At 40.1% G+C, this 15,623-nt stretch overlaps 1 protein-coding gene across 1 annotated transcript in view; it reads right to left on the bottom strand.

Annotated features, from left to right (window-relative positions):
- The window catches only part of LOC144828917 (cytochrome P450 2J2-like), a 433,018-nt gene that overhangs the window by 60,705 nt on the left and 356,690 nt on the right, over window positions 1-15,623 (bottom strand). The window contains exon 8 of the mRNA XM_078687535.1: window positions 15,369-15,510. Coding sequence (XP_078543661.1) covers window positions 15,369-15,510 — 142 coding nt within the window. The remainder of the gene's footprint in view (window positions 1-15,368; window positions 15,511-15,623) is intronic.

Consider the following 15,623-nt stretch of genomic DNA (forward strand, 5'->3'; position numbering starts at 1 on the left):
CCGGGATTCCGACTGAACTCACGGCAGCGTTTCATTTTAGTAAGTAACTTTGCCCTTTAAATTAATATTGCACACATCTGCTAGCGGATTTATTTTTCTGGTACAACTACCGCTATAGGAACATGCTCCCAGATATTCATTGCATTCATTTCCATACCCTTAAATACTTTAGCAAGTTGTGCTGATTAAAGCTATAGTAATGTATGTGTAAATAATTATGTAATTTTCTAGTTGAGACTAGCTCACAAAGTTTCCGTTTCTTCCTTCACAGACCCCTGATGAAGGGTCACCACTAGACCCAAAATGCATTGGGTGATATCAATGACAGCTTATGGAGATAATCAGAAAGGATGACATTTATGTTTAACAAATTATGTTTAAATATGAAATTGAAGAATCAATAAATGCCACCTGAAAATACACAAAAGAAAGTTTTGGAATATATTAAAATGTATTGAAGAATTAAAGAAACTATAAAGTTCTTGAAAAAGTGCACACATCCTTTGGAACAGACTCGTCTGCCCCACATAGTTGACCTTAGACTGACACCCTCATGCCTTCTCACCTGATTTAAAGTGATGAGATAGGGTTGAGTCATGCTTGACCTTATTGCAGTTTTGGTCCAACTTTGATTTCAACTTATAGGAAGACTTTGAGTAGGAACATGACTTTGCTCAGGACCGTCTCCTTAAGAAGGACCACAAAAGGACCCGCAACTTGGAGCTGGAGTGGAATCTATCTTTGGACAGTGACCTCTTCTTATGTTCAGCAGTGGAGAGTTTAATTTCCCTCTCCAGGATCCCCTTCAGGTGCAACAGGACTATATTAAGCAACGTGAAGAGTGATGCTGCAGATCTGTGCCAAGGGGTGAGAAAAGACAGAAACCAACATCATTGCTTAAGGGTGGAGCTCATATGTGGCTCTGCTCCATTAATTCCTAAATGGAACATAGTCACAGCATTCACATGACACCACTTATTGTGCACTGCTATGATTGCTAAGAAAATTTTCTGAATACAGTATGGTACCTGGGGATAGTCTTAAGGTGAGTGTCTACTGGTTAGAAGTATGAGTTTTGCTGGTTCACCTACTCTGTTCAGAATAACAATCTTATGTTTGCTGTGGAATATTCCTCGTTTGGGCCTGTTAAGGGGACTAGCAGTTAGTCCCTTTGGTAAAACTGCTACTGACAGGTACTAGAGGAGGTAGCAGACAATACTTTCCTACTCAGGAAAGAGTAGAAAGTAGGTAGTGTTTGACAGACAGCATAACTTATTCCTTAGGTAGTAATTATTCCTTAGTGGTCACTTCAGAGGAGACGACAGGATACAGTTATCACCGATGGAAGGGTGCTAGGTGCTTAAGATACATCAGGTCAGGAAGTGGGGGCATATCATAGGTTCAGCATAATCAATTTTCTTACACTGATTGCAGAAGTTAGGCCACCCACATTGGGTAAGCTTGAAAAGGGAGCTCAGACACAGACTAGAGAGAAAAATATTCATCATTGTGCATCACCATTTAAAGTGCCTTGATCTATTTTGATCCTGCTACAATCTCTGTTTCCAGTATACTTCAGAATTTTTGCTTAATTTCTGCTTTCCTAACTGCTGACTGCATACAGTGCGTTTACAGGTATTTACAGTGTGTTATGTGTTGCAAACAAATAAAACATCCAACAGGCTTTCCATTCACACTCCTTGTACTCCAGTAAAACTTAACATAATTAGCTTTTAAAATTCCTCTCACATTGAATTCAGAGATAAAAAAAAGTTAAGACCAATCCCCATGTTAAAAGAATAAAGCACCCGAACATTTCACCTCTGTCTTTGAAACACCAGCAAATGAGACAAAATAAACAAAGAATTTAAAGGCAGATTTATTTACTGCTCATACTTTCCCGACTCACCAAAAATCCGCCTCACATTGCAACCCAGAGTTTAGCAAATGCTGCCTTAGACAAACCCAGAACTATAACCACCCCTTCCCCAACTGTTTCCACCCAACCACCTACAACCAACACACACCACTTAAACCCTAAGCAAACACAAATCAATGACTCCCAATTATTCACATGTGTCCTCACCAACACTACCTACAACAAACCCACTCCTCCCCCTTTACCCCTAAATAAATATTAACATACGCATCTACTGCTTAAACAAAATCCGAGCTCGAATCCTTGCCCAGACCCACTGGCTTCCTATTGAAAATACACCTCTGACTTTTTCATTCTGTCTCTAAAATGTATTTGGTCCTTAGCCAGGGACCCAATGCTCTCTAGGATCTTCAGTTGAAGGACCTCTATGTTTGAAGGGGAAGTGGGCGGGATGCTCTGGAGTTTCGGGTGACTCGGCTACCTGAAGCAGCTTCGGCGATTACTTGATGCCACTGACTGGGAGGCTGAGGGTGCTGCTGATGCTTCCTACTGCAAATAACCCAGCCAATGGAAGGTCACAAAGATTGTGTGAATGTTTTCATGAAGCAGGAGAGCTGCGGTCTTCTGTGGGTGCCAAGCCATACTCCGGGTGTTTTCCTCCAAGACTTGTACCATGCACAGTTTTGTCATGAATTATGTCATTTCAGATATTGTAGTGATGTTATCAATGATGTCATAGAACACGTCATAATTGATGTAACGTAAGATAATTATCTGCATGGTGAGGGCATGAGTCATAGTTAATTTAGGCCACAAGTTATAGTTACTTGAGATAACTAAAACTGGTGGATTTCAGTGGTTTTGTTAGTTTGAAACTGTAAGCTTTAACTGACTTTTTCAACTTACTATATCGCCCCTTAACCCTTTGCGTTTTTGTGAATTTCTATGTTTTTTTAGTATAAAGTAAGATAATATTACAATTCCTAACTATAATATCATTTTAACCATTGTTTTTCTGTGAATTTTCTGTTTTATTAACATAAAGTAACATGTTCATAGCTGTGCACTATGTGTGGTTGGGCACAGGGCCTGGCCTCTGGCCAGGCCCTGCACCCAACCCCCAGCGAGCGCCCTACCCCCGCTGCGCAAGGCCTTTGGCCTTATGCAGGCTTGCCCCAACCCATTGCTGGCACCTAACCACTCCTCTGCGCATGACCTTTGGCAGTGCATGGGGTAGGGTTGGGTGCCAGGCCTGGCCTGTGGCAAGGTCCTGTGCCCAATCCCCTGCAATCTCCCTACCTCCCGCAGTGCACAACCTTTGGCCATGCTCAGCATGCAGTTTGTCAAAGGGTCATAACACCAAAATATAAAAGTGGGCCTATTTCTCAAGAGTTGACATATCAATATATATTACGCAGTCTATCATCTTAGTTCAAAATTAATCAATAGCTATCATCAAATGTATATTTCACTAATTCACGCAATAAATAATAAAATAATAAATAATTGAATAATAAAATGATTGTGCGAAAAAATATGTAATAAAGTTTTGCTGAATAAATCAACGTCTCCGAGTCTTTCTTTTAATATTTTTCAGCCCAAAAAATCAAATCATAGAAACAACCACAATAGAGCATTGCACTCAAGCTGAAGATCATAAACCATCAGCTTGAAGTGCTCAAAATTATGGTATGCTCTCCTGGGGGCATTGATTTAATTGCCCAGGAGACCTACTGTTTTTTTTTTAAATGTTGCAGGGGAGCTGCTGCATTTCCAGCAGTCCTCTAGAACATAAAAATAAATTTGGTGCTGCCCCTGCCTCTTATAGAGGTACCACTAGCAGCAAAATATTTAGTTAAAAAAACTCTAGGCCCTTATGGGGCACTCGTTGTCAGAGCAGTGAATAATAAATGAGCGTCTCTGGCCAATCATTTATTATTCACTTTTTCTATTTTATTTTTTGTGAGTGTCCCACAACACCCAAAACTTTAATACTGGTTGGCGGCTACAGGGAGTGCCCCAGGGCCCCTGCACACCCATTGTGGGTGCCAAACAGGAAAGGCCATTTTTTTATTAAGTGGGTGCTGCATGCCCACTCTGTCACCCACAGCTCAATTTTTGTTGGGAGGTTGCAAACGAGCAAAGGAGCCCCAGAAAGCCAGCCATGTTTTAAAATGTTAAGTGAGTGCCCCAGGTGGCAATACTGGCAATGATGAGGGCCTTGGGGAGAGCCGCAGGGCCGCCATGGCACCAGCGGCACCCTGGCCAGCAACACACAAGGCGCTAGTGGGAGCTGGCACTTTCGTTTTGCATTTTTTACTGTTTCTGCTGGGGGTAGCAAACTTCTGCACAACTGTCGCAAGAGTGTGGACTGGGTATATCACACTATCCCGTGCATGGACCCACAGTATTCCAGGTGTGGGCTCATCGGGACACTGTAAAATATCGGGCTCTCGAGAATAGTGTTCCCAGGCCCAATATAAGCTCAAGGAAGGGAGCCACGTGCCCCCATTCCCTTATTAAAAATATCTGCCCTGGGACATGTTGGCCCAGGACCTGAAGAGGCATGGGATGGGGTTACACACCCTCTCCCCTTTCAAATGTGTATCGCCCAGGAAATTGGGTACCAAGAGTGTCAACGAGGCTCGGGAAGGGGGGGTTGTGTGCACCCCTTAATTAAGTGATTTGCCCCAGGGGATGGGGCCAGGGGCCTGAAAAAGGCTTTGTGAGGGGGCCACCTGCCTCCTCCCCTTTAAAAAGCATTGCACCACCACCCCCTGCTCCTGGCCCACCCCCATGGGGTTTTTAAAATGTTATTGCAGCAACATTTAAAAAAATATATTTCTTTTTGCTCAGAGGGACCACAGCAACCAGGCCTGGGGGGGCAGAATAACCCTACCCTTCCCCATATATCTTTTTTTAAGTTTTTGACAGGACAAACAAGGAATTGAGTCCCCTGAGTCCCAAGATGGATGCCGCCACATCACTGTTGATGTGGTGTCAGCAAATCAGATATCATCTTGTGATCTGTCGGCTCTCGGATTCACCGCGGCATGAAATAAACTGTATTTTTAGCCTTATTATCTGAAATCTACTGAATGGATTTGCAACAAATCACAAAAAACACACTTTCAGGTAAGTTCAGGCTTTCTGCCCAGTTTGGTGTAAATTTGGTCATCCGTTTGGGCTGTAGCTATGTCTAATTTCCCTATTGAAAAATGAATTGGGAAAACGCATTCCAGGACCTCACCTTTTTCTTGGCCCCCACTTGATGGATCATCCCAAAACTTTCAAGTTACTAGCTGAGGTGGAAGAGTATTTGGAAATGGTTGTGAAGATTCATCAAATGACACCAAAGGTATAAGCAAACAAAGAATGCTTTACCTATGGAAACATGATCCTACGTTCGGCAAAATCAGCATAACTAGCTCCCCCATCACACACTATTTATGATATCTTATATTACATCACTCATGACATGTTAAATGACATCGCTGAAGTCCCTATGAGACTCGTTAAGCATGCTTTAATCAGGCGTAAGGATTTGACGCAGTCAAGCCTTAGAAGTGGCACGGGTATTCTCATAGATTTCACTGTGCCACTTCAACAAGCCTTTTTTACATGAGAACGCCCACCCTGCATATTTTATACCTGACACAGGTATAATGTAGCACCGGCATTTACAAATTGACACATCTGCCTAAATGTGTCACTTTGTAAATAGGGCACAGTATGTCGAATTGATTACATTGTCGCAGCATCACTGAAAAGTGACACAACAGCTTTGTAAGGCGTTCATAAATAAGGCCCCTTGTGTCCATTCTCAACCAGGTAATTCAAAAGGGCAATTTTACCCTGTTTGCAAGCTTTTCATGTTTCTGAAGCCGCAAGAGGGCCATCAATATACTGCATGAGAACTGATCTGTGAGGCATCTTCAGGGATGCCAGATTCTTTTTAAGAGCCTCGTTGAAATTGGATGTGCTCTCTGTATAGCCATGTGGTACTTGGCACCATGGCAAATTCTCTCTCTGAACATAAAAGAGAACACATATTGGCTGTCCTAATGCGATGGAACAGAAAAGAAGACCTGACACAGATTTATTACAGTGAACCAGTCTAGACTACATGGAATTTGAAATAGTATGATGGCTTGATTCGGTACCATGGTACAACATGGAACAACAATGCTGTTAATCTTGCGTAGATCCTGCCCAATCTGATATTTATCACTGGGTTTCTGTAAACCCATGATTGGAAAGTTGCGAGGGCTTCACATGATTTCCTTTAAAATCCCTTTCTCCAACATGTCTTCCATTATGGGGGATATACCTGTGATTGCTTCTGGAGTCAAATTATATGGTGGTCTCAGATACACAGCGTTAAGGCTCACTGATTTTGACAGGTTCTACACCTTTAATCAATCTGATATCCATCCCTGTGAAATACCACTGGATTTACTGTTTCTTTTTAACCGGGATTCAGCTCTCCCAATGAACTCACAGAATAAAATCCTACATCTGTTTCTTGTCAAGCCCTTTTAAATGCCACATCTTCATTATGTGTTTAGAATTTGACACCATTCAGAGTACAGGATATAGTGCAAATTAACTTGCACAATAGGTCTCTCCCTAATAGGTTTACAGGACTGGAATCACAGATAACAAACTGATGACTTTCTTCGAATGAGCCTATTTTCACTCTGAAAGTCAGATAACTTTCTGTTTATTTGAAACGCCTACGACTTGGATCTTCTTTCCGGAGAGTGGTATTTCTGGCTCTTCTTCTGGTTTAAAAATAGATCTGATAGCTCCGTTGTCAATCAGAAATGACACCTGTTTGCTATTTACTTATCCTTCCACAGATGGTCCACTCTGGTCTATTTCCAAGAGTGCTCCAAGCATGCAGTCTTCCTCCCTCTTGAGGCACCGTCATTAGGAATTGTCGGAACCAAAACTGTCATTGTCTAACATTGGGAATTGTTAAAATGTATTCGGATTTTGAAATGGATTTAAATTTGCTTTGTGCATCTGGTTTAGATTAAATCTAGGGTTTCACATATTTTCAGGTACAATCTGAGCTTGTGGTACTGACATCATTGGACCCTGTTTTTTCATTGCCATTTGCTGAATGGGTGCATTCTGCATCTGATTTCCTACTTGCGTAGGAACATTTCCATTTAGTCTATCAGGATTAAGCCTAGACTCCCTTTTCCAATGCCCGATTTTATTACAAAGTTGACAAGGGGTAATTTTCTTCAACGTTGTAATGTCTACACTCGCCTTTGGGTCAGCCGGAACACCTCTGCCTCTATTCTGTGGAACGAAACCTCCTTGCATACCTTGTACTCCAGCTTGTAGACCAACAGCTTGCATACCCAGCATTTCCTGCAAAGAAATAATTCTGATTTTGGAAACTGTTCTGAGCAAATTTCATCTGGGCTAATTTGAATTTCTCTTTAATCTAGTTCTGCTTCATCTCTTGTTTATCACTGCAATAATTTGAATATCTCAGGATTTGTTACAACAATTTTACTTACCAAAAAATCTCACTCTGTTGTATGGGTGTTGTGATCTCTGATCTTAACCGAATTGTAAATTGAGACATAAAAATTACCCCATATTACTAGGATCAGGATACTCCCTTCACTGTGCTGCGGAAGCACCTGAAGCAACTGCTCATAGTTATCATAAACTGACTCTGTTGGCTCCTTTGAAGTTTTTTTAATCTTTACCCAATCAATATCTTTTGGGGGAACTTTACCTTTTCGAAACATACTTACTGCTTCATATTTCTCCATAACCTCACGAAATGGTGCATTAATGCAAGCATCTCTAATTTGCTATGCACGTGGCTATGGTACAACAATTTAACATTCCGCCCACAAATCATTTGACACTACAATGTCAAAGAAAGCACTTTAACAAATCTGTCACCTGTGTGTACTACTGCACTGGTATGTCTCTCAATTTTGGAAAATTATTTGTAAAAGTTGCAAGATTTACCCTGTTTGTATCTTTTTCTTTTTAGTCTTCTTTGCCCATTTACTTTCTAATTTCTGAAAATCACTCCATCTACGGATGCAATTCACTAATTCAGTGATGTTTAATTGCATTCCTGAAGAAACGCATTGTCTCAATAGACTCATCATCTAACTGTACCCAGAAACATTTCTGAAATGTAACACTTTTTGAACTATCAACATCATATTAACAGGCTATTTCATTCAAGTTATCATGTGTAACTCCTGCACGTCTGGTTTTATTTTTCCACAGATATATTAGCTCTTTCTCCTGTTACTAGTTCACTGCTCAAGTTCTAAACAACCTCTTATTATTTATTCGAATTCTATTTTATTCTCAGGACATTTATTGGTCTCTCCTCCTCTGTCTGTTGTGTAATGATAAACTGACTCTCTGTCTTTTAATCCCCTGCCATCTCCTCAAACCATGGGGAAAAAATCCCATCTTCTAACAAATTTATCTCATCCTGTTTCATTGGTGCTACACTGTTTGCTGTGGTGTCCAAGTTACATATTGTGAATTAATTGATGCTGGTATAAACCCTCTCACACGTGCTCTTCCAACAGCTCCTTGGAACACTGTTTTAAAACGACTTTATTAGGAGTAGTAGGTGTGCAAATCTCTATTGGTTGTACTGTCATAACCCTAGACATAGGTGCTGATACAGTTACAATTTGAGCAATCACACTTGGAGGCATCACTGTAGATGCGGTCTTATTTTGTGCAGATACAATACTTGCTTAAAACAGGTTGTACAGCAGGCTATGTGATGTCTAATGGTCTTTCCATTGGAACTAAATTGGGCCACATAAGGTGTTGGACATGAACTAACACAGCATCCAAAATTTCATCTCCTGAAACACACTCAGTGACTGGTTTTCTTTGCAGCTTCCTCGTCATCTTTTCTCAGTATTTTTTTTTTTGGGGCTTCTTGGTTTTGTCAGTAATAATGGCTGAATACAGCCTACTCCTGTCAACTATAGCTTTTCTCCATCTCTTTTGTTTCTCATCCCCTCCAACATATTTATGCACTGCTTTTCTATTTTTGTTCCGCTATTTTTCCCTCTCTTTAGCATGCGCTGTTTTCTACCCAATGTCTGATGCCTTGTACTGTGCGTGTCTAGGAGGTGGCTCCATTTCATACAATTTATCCCTCAATCTTTCAATAAATCTAAGTTCAAATGTACAATAATTTGGAAAACTCAAAGACCCTCCTTGTCAGTGATCATGACCCACGGACAAAGCCATAAACATGTGTAAATCCACATTTATTGTAATATAATGTGCAGGCGTACACTCAGGAGGATCCTCTTCACCTTTCTGTGTCGGAATTATCACATCACCTTTCACCAAATTCTTAATACTTTTTAAACTTTTCATGTTTTTGGATTTTCCAATAAATAGCAAACAGCAAATTTAAAAAACCAAGTGCCTCATTTATGAGGCCTTGCGTCAGTTTTGCTCTTCCGATGCGTCACTTTTTGTGACGCATCGGCGGAGTAAAACATGCCTTCTATTGCGCACTATTTACAAAGTGACGCATCTAAGCAGAAGCATCACTTTGTAAACCTCTGTGCTACATTATACCTGCATCAGGTATAATGTATGCAGGGGGGGCATTCCCCCGCAAAAAGCCTCGTAGAAGAGACGCAGTGAAATCTATACGATTTCACAGTCACTTCTAGGACGCCGTTGCCTCAAAATCTTACTCCTGCCTCACGGCAGGCGTAAGACTGACGCAGGCCCTTTCACATGGGGCTTGCCCCATGTGAAAGGACGCATTGCTGGAGTTGTGTCACTTTTGTGACACACTCCAGCAATGCGTCACTTTTACGCCATACAGATACGTCAGAAATACTTACGTATCTGTAACTCCTTGTGACATGATGCGCCATACAGTAAATATGACGACTCAGGTATGTCGCAAGGAGTGTGCACTGAGAAGTGACGCATCACTGCTTTCATGCAGCAATGCATCATTTCTCATAAATGAGGCCCCAAATGTTTTGATTCTTTTCCATAAACACCAGATTTCTTTTCCCCAATTCTGTAAAGCATTATTAACTGAAGTCTCACTAACCAATCTCAATGCGACACAACAATCTGACCTATAACAGCGTGGAACTCTGTTTCGTCAGTTACCAATAGTTGTGCAACAACACAGCAACCAACTAATCACAGAGCGGCAAACTATGATGTATCCTCGCAGCAGTTCACCCTCCTGTACAGTTTCTTTCATACACACAATTTCACAACTTCAACAAATACAAATAAGCAAACCCTTTGTCTGCTCATCTAAGGAGAATGAATACAATTCAGCAATTGGAGTACTAAGATTTTAACCTCCTCCAACTTTTCTCACCAAAAAGAGTTGACACACACAAATTAAATCTTGAACAGCGGGAAATCCCCCTATTCTATGTAGTTTCACCTCTGTGTAGGTAGCTTTCACTAACATCAATTAATATTAGTACAGTTCCCATCTCAATTGTATAGTTGATAGTACCTCACGACATACACCACAAATCTCTAAAGAGAATATAGTGTATTCTACAGTTCTCAATGTCTATTTAATCTCTGCAGGGATCTTAGGCTACGTCAAGCCCGATAACCTTTTCAAGTGCTTCTCAATAAGCACATAATCATCACCAATTCAACCAATTGATTCAACAAGCGTACACCAATATCTCATCAATAACAAACACAACAATAATCAATATTCATGAAGCATAACCCTATTGATACTCACACCTCCAATACACCAACTGCATTGAAAATCCTACCTTGCCAGTCTTCAGATTCTAGGTTTTGGGCAATGGGACATGGTCTTTATCTAACTCAGGTAATTATTTATAGTTTTCCTTCTCAGCGCAAACATATTTCTGCTACCAAGTTTGCTGGAGTGAGAATAGAATTAATTTAAAGTTTCTGTTTTACTGTCATCTGGACTAATTCCAGCTCAGTCAGGTCGATGGACCTAGGCCATTTTGGTGAGAAAAGAAAAATCAAATCATCTGAATATCAACAATTTTAATATCAATAAAATTTGTGTTAATGAAGAGTTAAAAAAGTTGTAAGCGTTTTATTCATTTAAAATGCTTTAGTATCTTATTTTTATTGTCATAAATAAAAATTCATCAGTAGGTATTAAAATCTGGTTAATATCAAATCAATATATAATTAGTAAGTGTGTTCCATAAAGGAAAGAATCCCTATTCTAGGAATGGGAGAAAGGAGTCAGTTAAAACTCATAAACAACTTTATGTTGAGAGAGTGTGAGAGCAAGCATAAAGTTTCAGCAACAAATCTATTTGGATGATCAAAAGAATTCAATCAGAACATCCCATAAAGTGAATCAGAACATCCCATAAAGTGAAGGTCAAGAAACTCAGTGGAGTCTCATACTTATTTATTTATTTTTAGGTTTCATACAGTGCTAGCTAGACTCAAAGGTATCAGAGAACTTTACATATAATGCAAGCTCATTTGATTGACGTACATACATTTATACAGACAATGAAAATCGATAACAACGTGGCACAGGGTGTGGGCAAGTGGGCATAGCTAAGATCAGGCCTGGTCAAAGGGTTGGAAATCAAAGAGTTGTCTAGCCTGCCTAATCTAATCTAGGAACACACACTTACATAAACAACACATTTTACGACAGTCAACAATTTGTATCTTCTATCCAATCTCCCTCCGATGTTTTCCTAGGAACACGGGGGCATATTATGAAGGGGGTTTATCTCCGCTTTTTGGGCTTTAAAAGCCAAGAAAGCGGAGATAAAATTATCTCCCTATTACCTAGCTGTCGCTAACACCAGTTAGCGACAGCTAGTAGGAGATAGCGACCATCTTGGGCCCCACTTTGCATGTCAGTGATATTTATCACTAATGACATGCAAAGTGGGCGTGCCAAGATGTTAGCGACTGGAAACAGTCGCTAACATCGCTATCTCCTATTACCAACTTATGGAGATATTCGCGCTAAGCGCGAATATCTCCAAAAGCTAACACCTGCCCTGAGCAGTTCTTAGCCATGTTATCCAATGGGAGGTGGATAACATGGCTAAGAGCATTAGCTCGGTAATGCATGAATATCGCTGACTTTTCATCGATATTCATGCATTTCGGCCGATTTTTATCGCTTATGAGATAAACCTTGATAATAGCAAGGTTCCTAAGCGATCAAAATCGCCGCAGCTCGGCGATAAAAATATTGCCGCTAAGCCAACATAGCGATAATTATCGATAGTTGTTGGTAATATGCCCCACGGTCCCTCCTCAACATATCACTGAGAGAACAATCGTCCATCACTTACTCTGCTGGTTTTGCTAATGTCGAGCATGGTTCAGCATTTCATTTTGCCACTTCGTTTCCATAAATACCTACACCCTTCTAACCTGACGAAGCTAAATTCTACACAATAAGCTAAGTAAAAGTTTGAATTTTTTTTAACAAAAAAACATTTTGCAGGAAAATATGCTCTGAAAAGAAAGTACAAGTTAGTGGAAATGGTCCAACTGAAGTTCACATTTTGATTCAATATGTAAAGTTACAAAGCTTTTAAAAAAAAAGACTAATTTCTAATTGCGTAACACAGTAAGCTTTGCTTAAAAAGAAACATTCTGCTGAAATATGTAAAACTTTATAAATTGAAATCTTCATTATGAAAAGCCTTTCTATGTAAGGGTCAAGTGCTAACTATTTTTGCTATATTTACTTTTTGTTTTCTTATCTCCTTGTTGGAAAAATAAAATGTAGTGTGTCTAATCATTTCTAAGTGAACAAGACTTTTAGAAGTGCTACTTTAGCCATTTGAGGCCTAGCACGTGTAATTGTGGCAGCTGTGTACATTTCAACATAGTTTTAAATGCAATTTTCTTTTCTTTAAACGTGCACATTAATACTGCATATTTATTACAACCCATATCATTGCATTTAAAACGCTAAACTCCTCCACAATAAAAGGGTGTATCTATGGCTTTCCATTGGTTAACTATCTCCAGTTCTCCATCCCATTCAGCATACCATCACATAAAATGTTATACAATGTTATACAACGGAGAGGCCAGCATAACATGATCTGTAGAGTAGGTGGCATCAGGCTTGCAAGGGCATAACATCCGCATGTTTTTTATACTGCCTGCACAAGCTGGCTATAACTATAACCACATTTTACGAGCTGACGCTTAAATCCATAATTTATCTATTCAGTCGTCTATTTTCCAAGATCACATATATCAGGCTAGGAGCACGAAATATTCATGTGTTGCTTTCTTAAAGCCTCAATATCATTCTGAATAGATATCTTTTTAATTTTAGATATTACCCAAAATATAATTTTCCTGAGGCAGCGTAACAGATTCTCTTCATTCGGCATAGTTGTGCTATCAAGTTCCCCCGAAGTACTGGTTTTGTACTCAAGTTCTCTGTTTAGCCAGACACTACAAGAGCACAAAATACTTTTCCTTGAACTAGACTGCCCCAAAAAGGCCAGGTAAAGCAGAGCATCTCAATTTTAAAACATGTTTACAGCTTTGAGCACACTAATCCCTACACAGCCCCACATCTGAGAGACAACAATGAAAACTCACCAAAGCTGGGATGCTATTTAACAAGTTCAGGACAGACCGCAAAATCGTATCCTCGTCTGTGCAGCATCTCAAGAGTTACCAACCTGAGACTGCAGCCCCATATAGGGCAGTTTATGAGACGTTACCTATGTTGAAACTCAAAACAGGTGTAATAGAGCTTTCTCCACAAGTACAGTAGAGTTTTAGCCCTAGGTAAGACAAACCTTATGCTCTAATGACCTGATATTGTACAAGGGCATGCCAAGGAGATTCTCAAAAATACACTTTTGTCTTTGACAAATTCTTGTTAAACAACAGCTGCCTCCTTACCGACAGAAAGGCCATGAAAAAAAAAATGAGTTAGTGGCAAATTCTAGAAATGAACTCACTTTCACTTAAATGAGCGATTTTCCCAGCAGTACACCATTCACACAAGCGTGCCGTCCACCTTAATGACTCACTCAAATCACCATATAGCGGAAATGGTTTACTACACACCCCTCATCACTGAAATGCTCAATGAAGGCTCATTCCTCCACAAAATATCACAGGAGGTCCTCACGATCAGTACATTTCAGCTGCGGATTAAGAGAAAAAAGTTAAGCAATCTGGTATTGAGAATGAAGTTTCAAGCATCTGGCTGACACGTGGATTTAGATGTGACTCAATGACTGTTGGACTTATTATATGTGAGTTACATGGTTTTATTGGACTTTTATGTATATACACTTGTCATGTGTGCTTCATGTATGTTATACTTTTATGGTTAACTCTAGCCGAATAAAGTTATTCTTGACTTGACCCGACTTATTATATTTACACAGCTCATTCATGTTTGGGATGGGCTTTTTGGCGCTTCCAAACCTTACTCTATTTAACATTGAAGTCCAATACATATGTGTGTCAAATCAATCCATGTTAATAGTCCACTTAGCGATTGCAAAACATAACCCTACCACTCACATTAAAGGCCCACTTCCTTAAATAAATAAGAATCGTTAACCCAATGGTTTTCAATCACATATTGAAAAAACTGTCTGATGCTTTAACAACTTTAGTGCCTCTCATCCCAAATTTGCATACAAATATCTCCTCAAAATTACAGGTAGTGTCCTCACTTTCAAATGAAAGTAGAAACTAAAGTCAAAAAACCAAATTAGTCAATGAATGATTGAAATTGGCAGTTTTTACACAGATAATAAATACAGAAGTCCAAAGAGGCCAAAGTCCGTCTTAGAATCAATTCAAAATGATATCATGGAAAAGTCAAATGGAGCAGGAAAGCCTTCGACAGTAATTGTTTCATGGGAGGACCAAACACGGCAATCTGTTCAAAATCCATAGGAAAATAGGATGGTCCTGAAAGCATGTGCTCCCATCCAATCCAGATGCTGCTCTTATTCTATGACAGCGGCGCCAAGGTTGGTCTGAGCAGCCTTGTTTGCTGCTCAGACAGTGCATTGGAGCCTGTGCCATTTCTCCAACTGCAACACTGCTGGGTTGAGGAAACATAAGTGCACATGCCAGTTTGTCCATCCTAACAAGGCCGGCCAAATGGGTATGCGCACTTGTAAATGCACATGCCAGTTTAATGGATATGCGCACTTGTAAGTGCACATACCCCTCCTCCTACCTGCCATGGCCCGGCCTAACCCTCCAAAACATACTCCCATGTAAACAGCGCAGATACTTAGAGATAAATAAAACAATAATAACAATGTTTTCTTAGTGTTTTATTTTTCATCTGCCGGCAGTGGGGCGACGCTCCTCTGCTATTACGGAGGAGCCTCCCCTGCTGAAATAGAATATACAAATCAAAATTAATGATTACCCGTCTTCCGTTCTTTATGTCTAAAAATGCATATCAGCGAAGTTATGACGAGGACTTTACCTGTACTAAAGACAAGGAAGGACTCTCTGCACACAAACTTCCCATCCTTGTCCAGGAAATGGCCAGGGTTGAACTGCTGGGGTGTCTCCCATTGCTCAGGATCATAGAGCACCGAGCCTAGGTTTGGATAGATAACGGTACCCTGCAGGAAAAGCAAAGGATACTCCGTCAGTAAAACTTTATCCAGCCTTCAATCGCCATAAAGGGTATAGTAAAAATATTTTATAAAGCAAGTATAAAATATCAAATATTATT

Source organism: Lissotriton helveticus, chromosome 4_1, assembly GCF_964261635.1.
Source record: "Lissotriton helveticus chromosome 4_1, aLisHel1.1, whole genome shotgun sequence".
Lineage (NCBI taxonomy): Eukaryota > Metazoa > Chordata > Amphibia > Caudata > Salamandridae > Lissotriton > Lissotriton helveticus.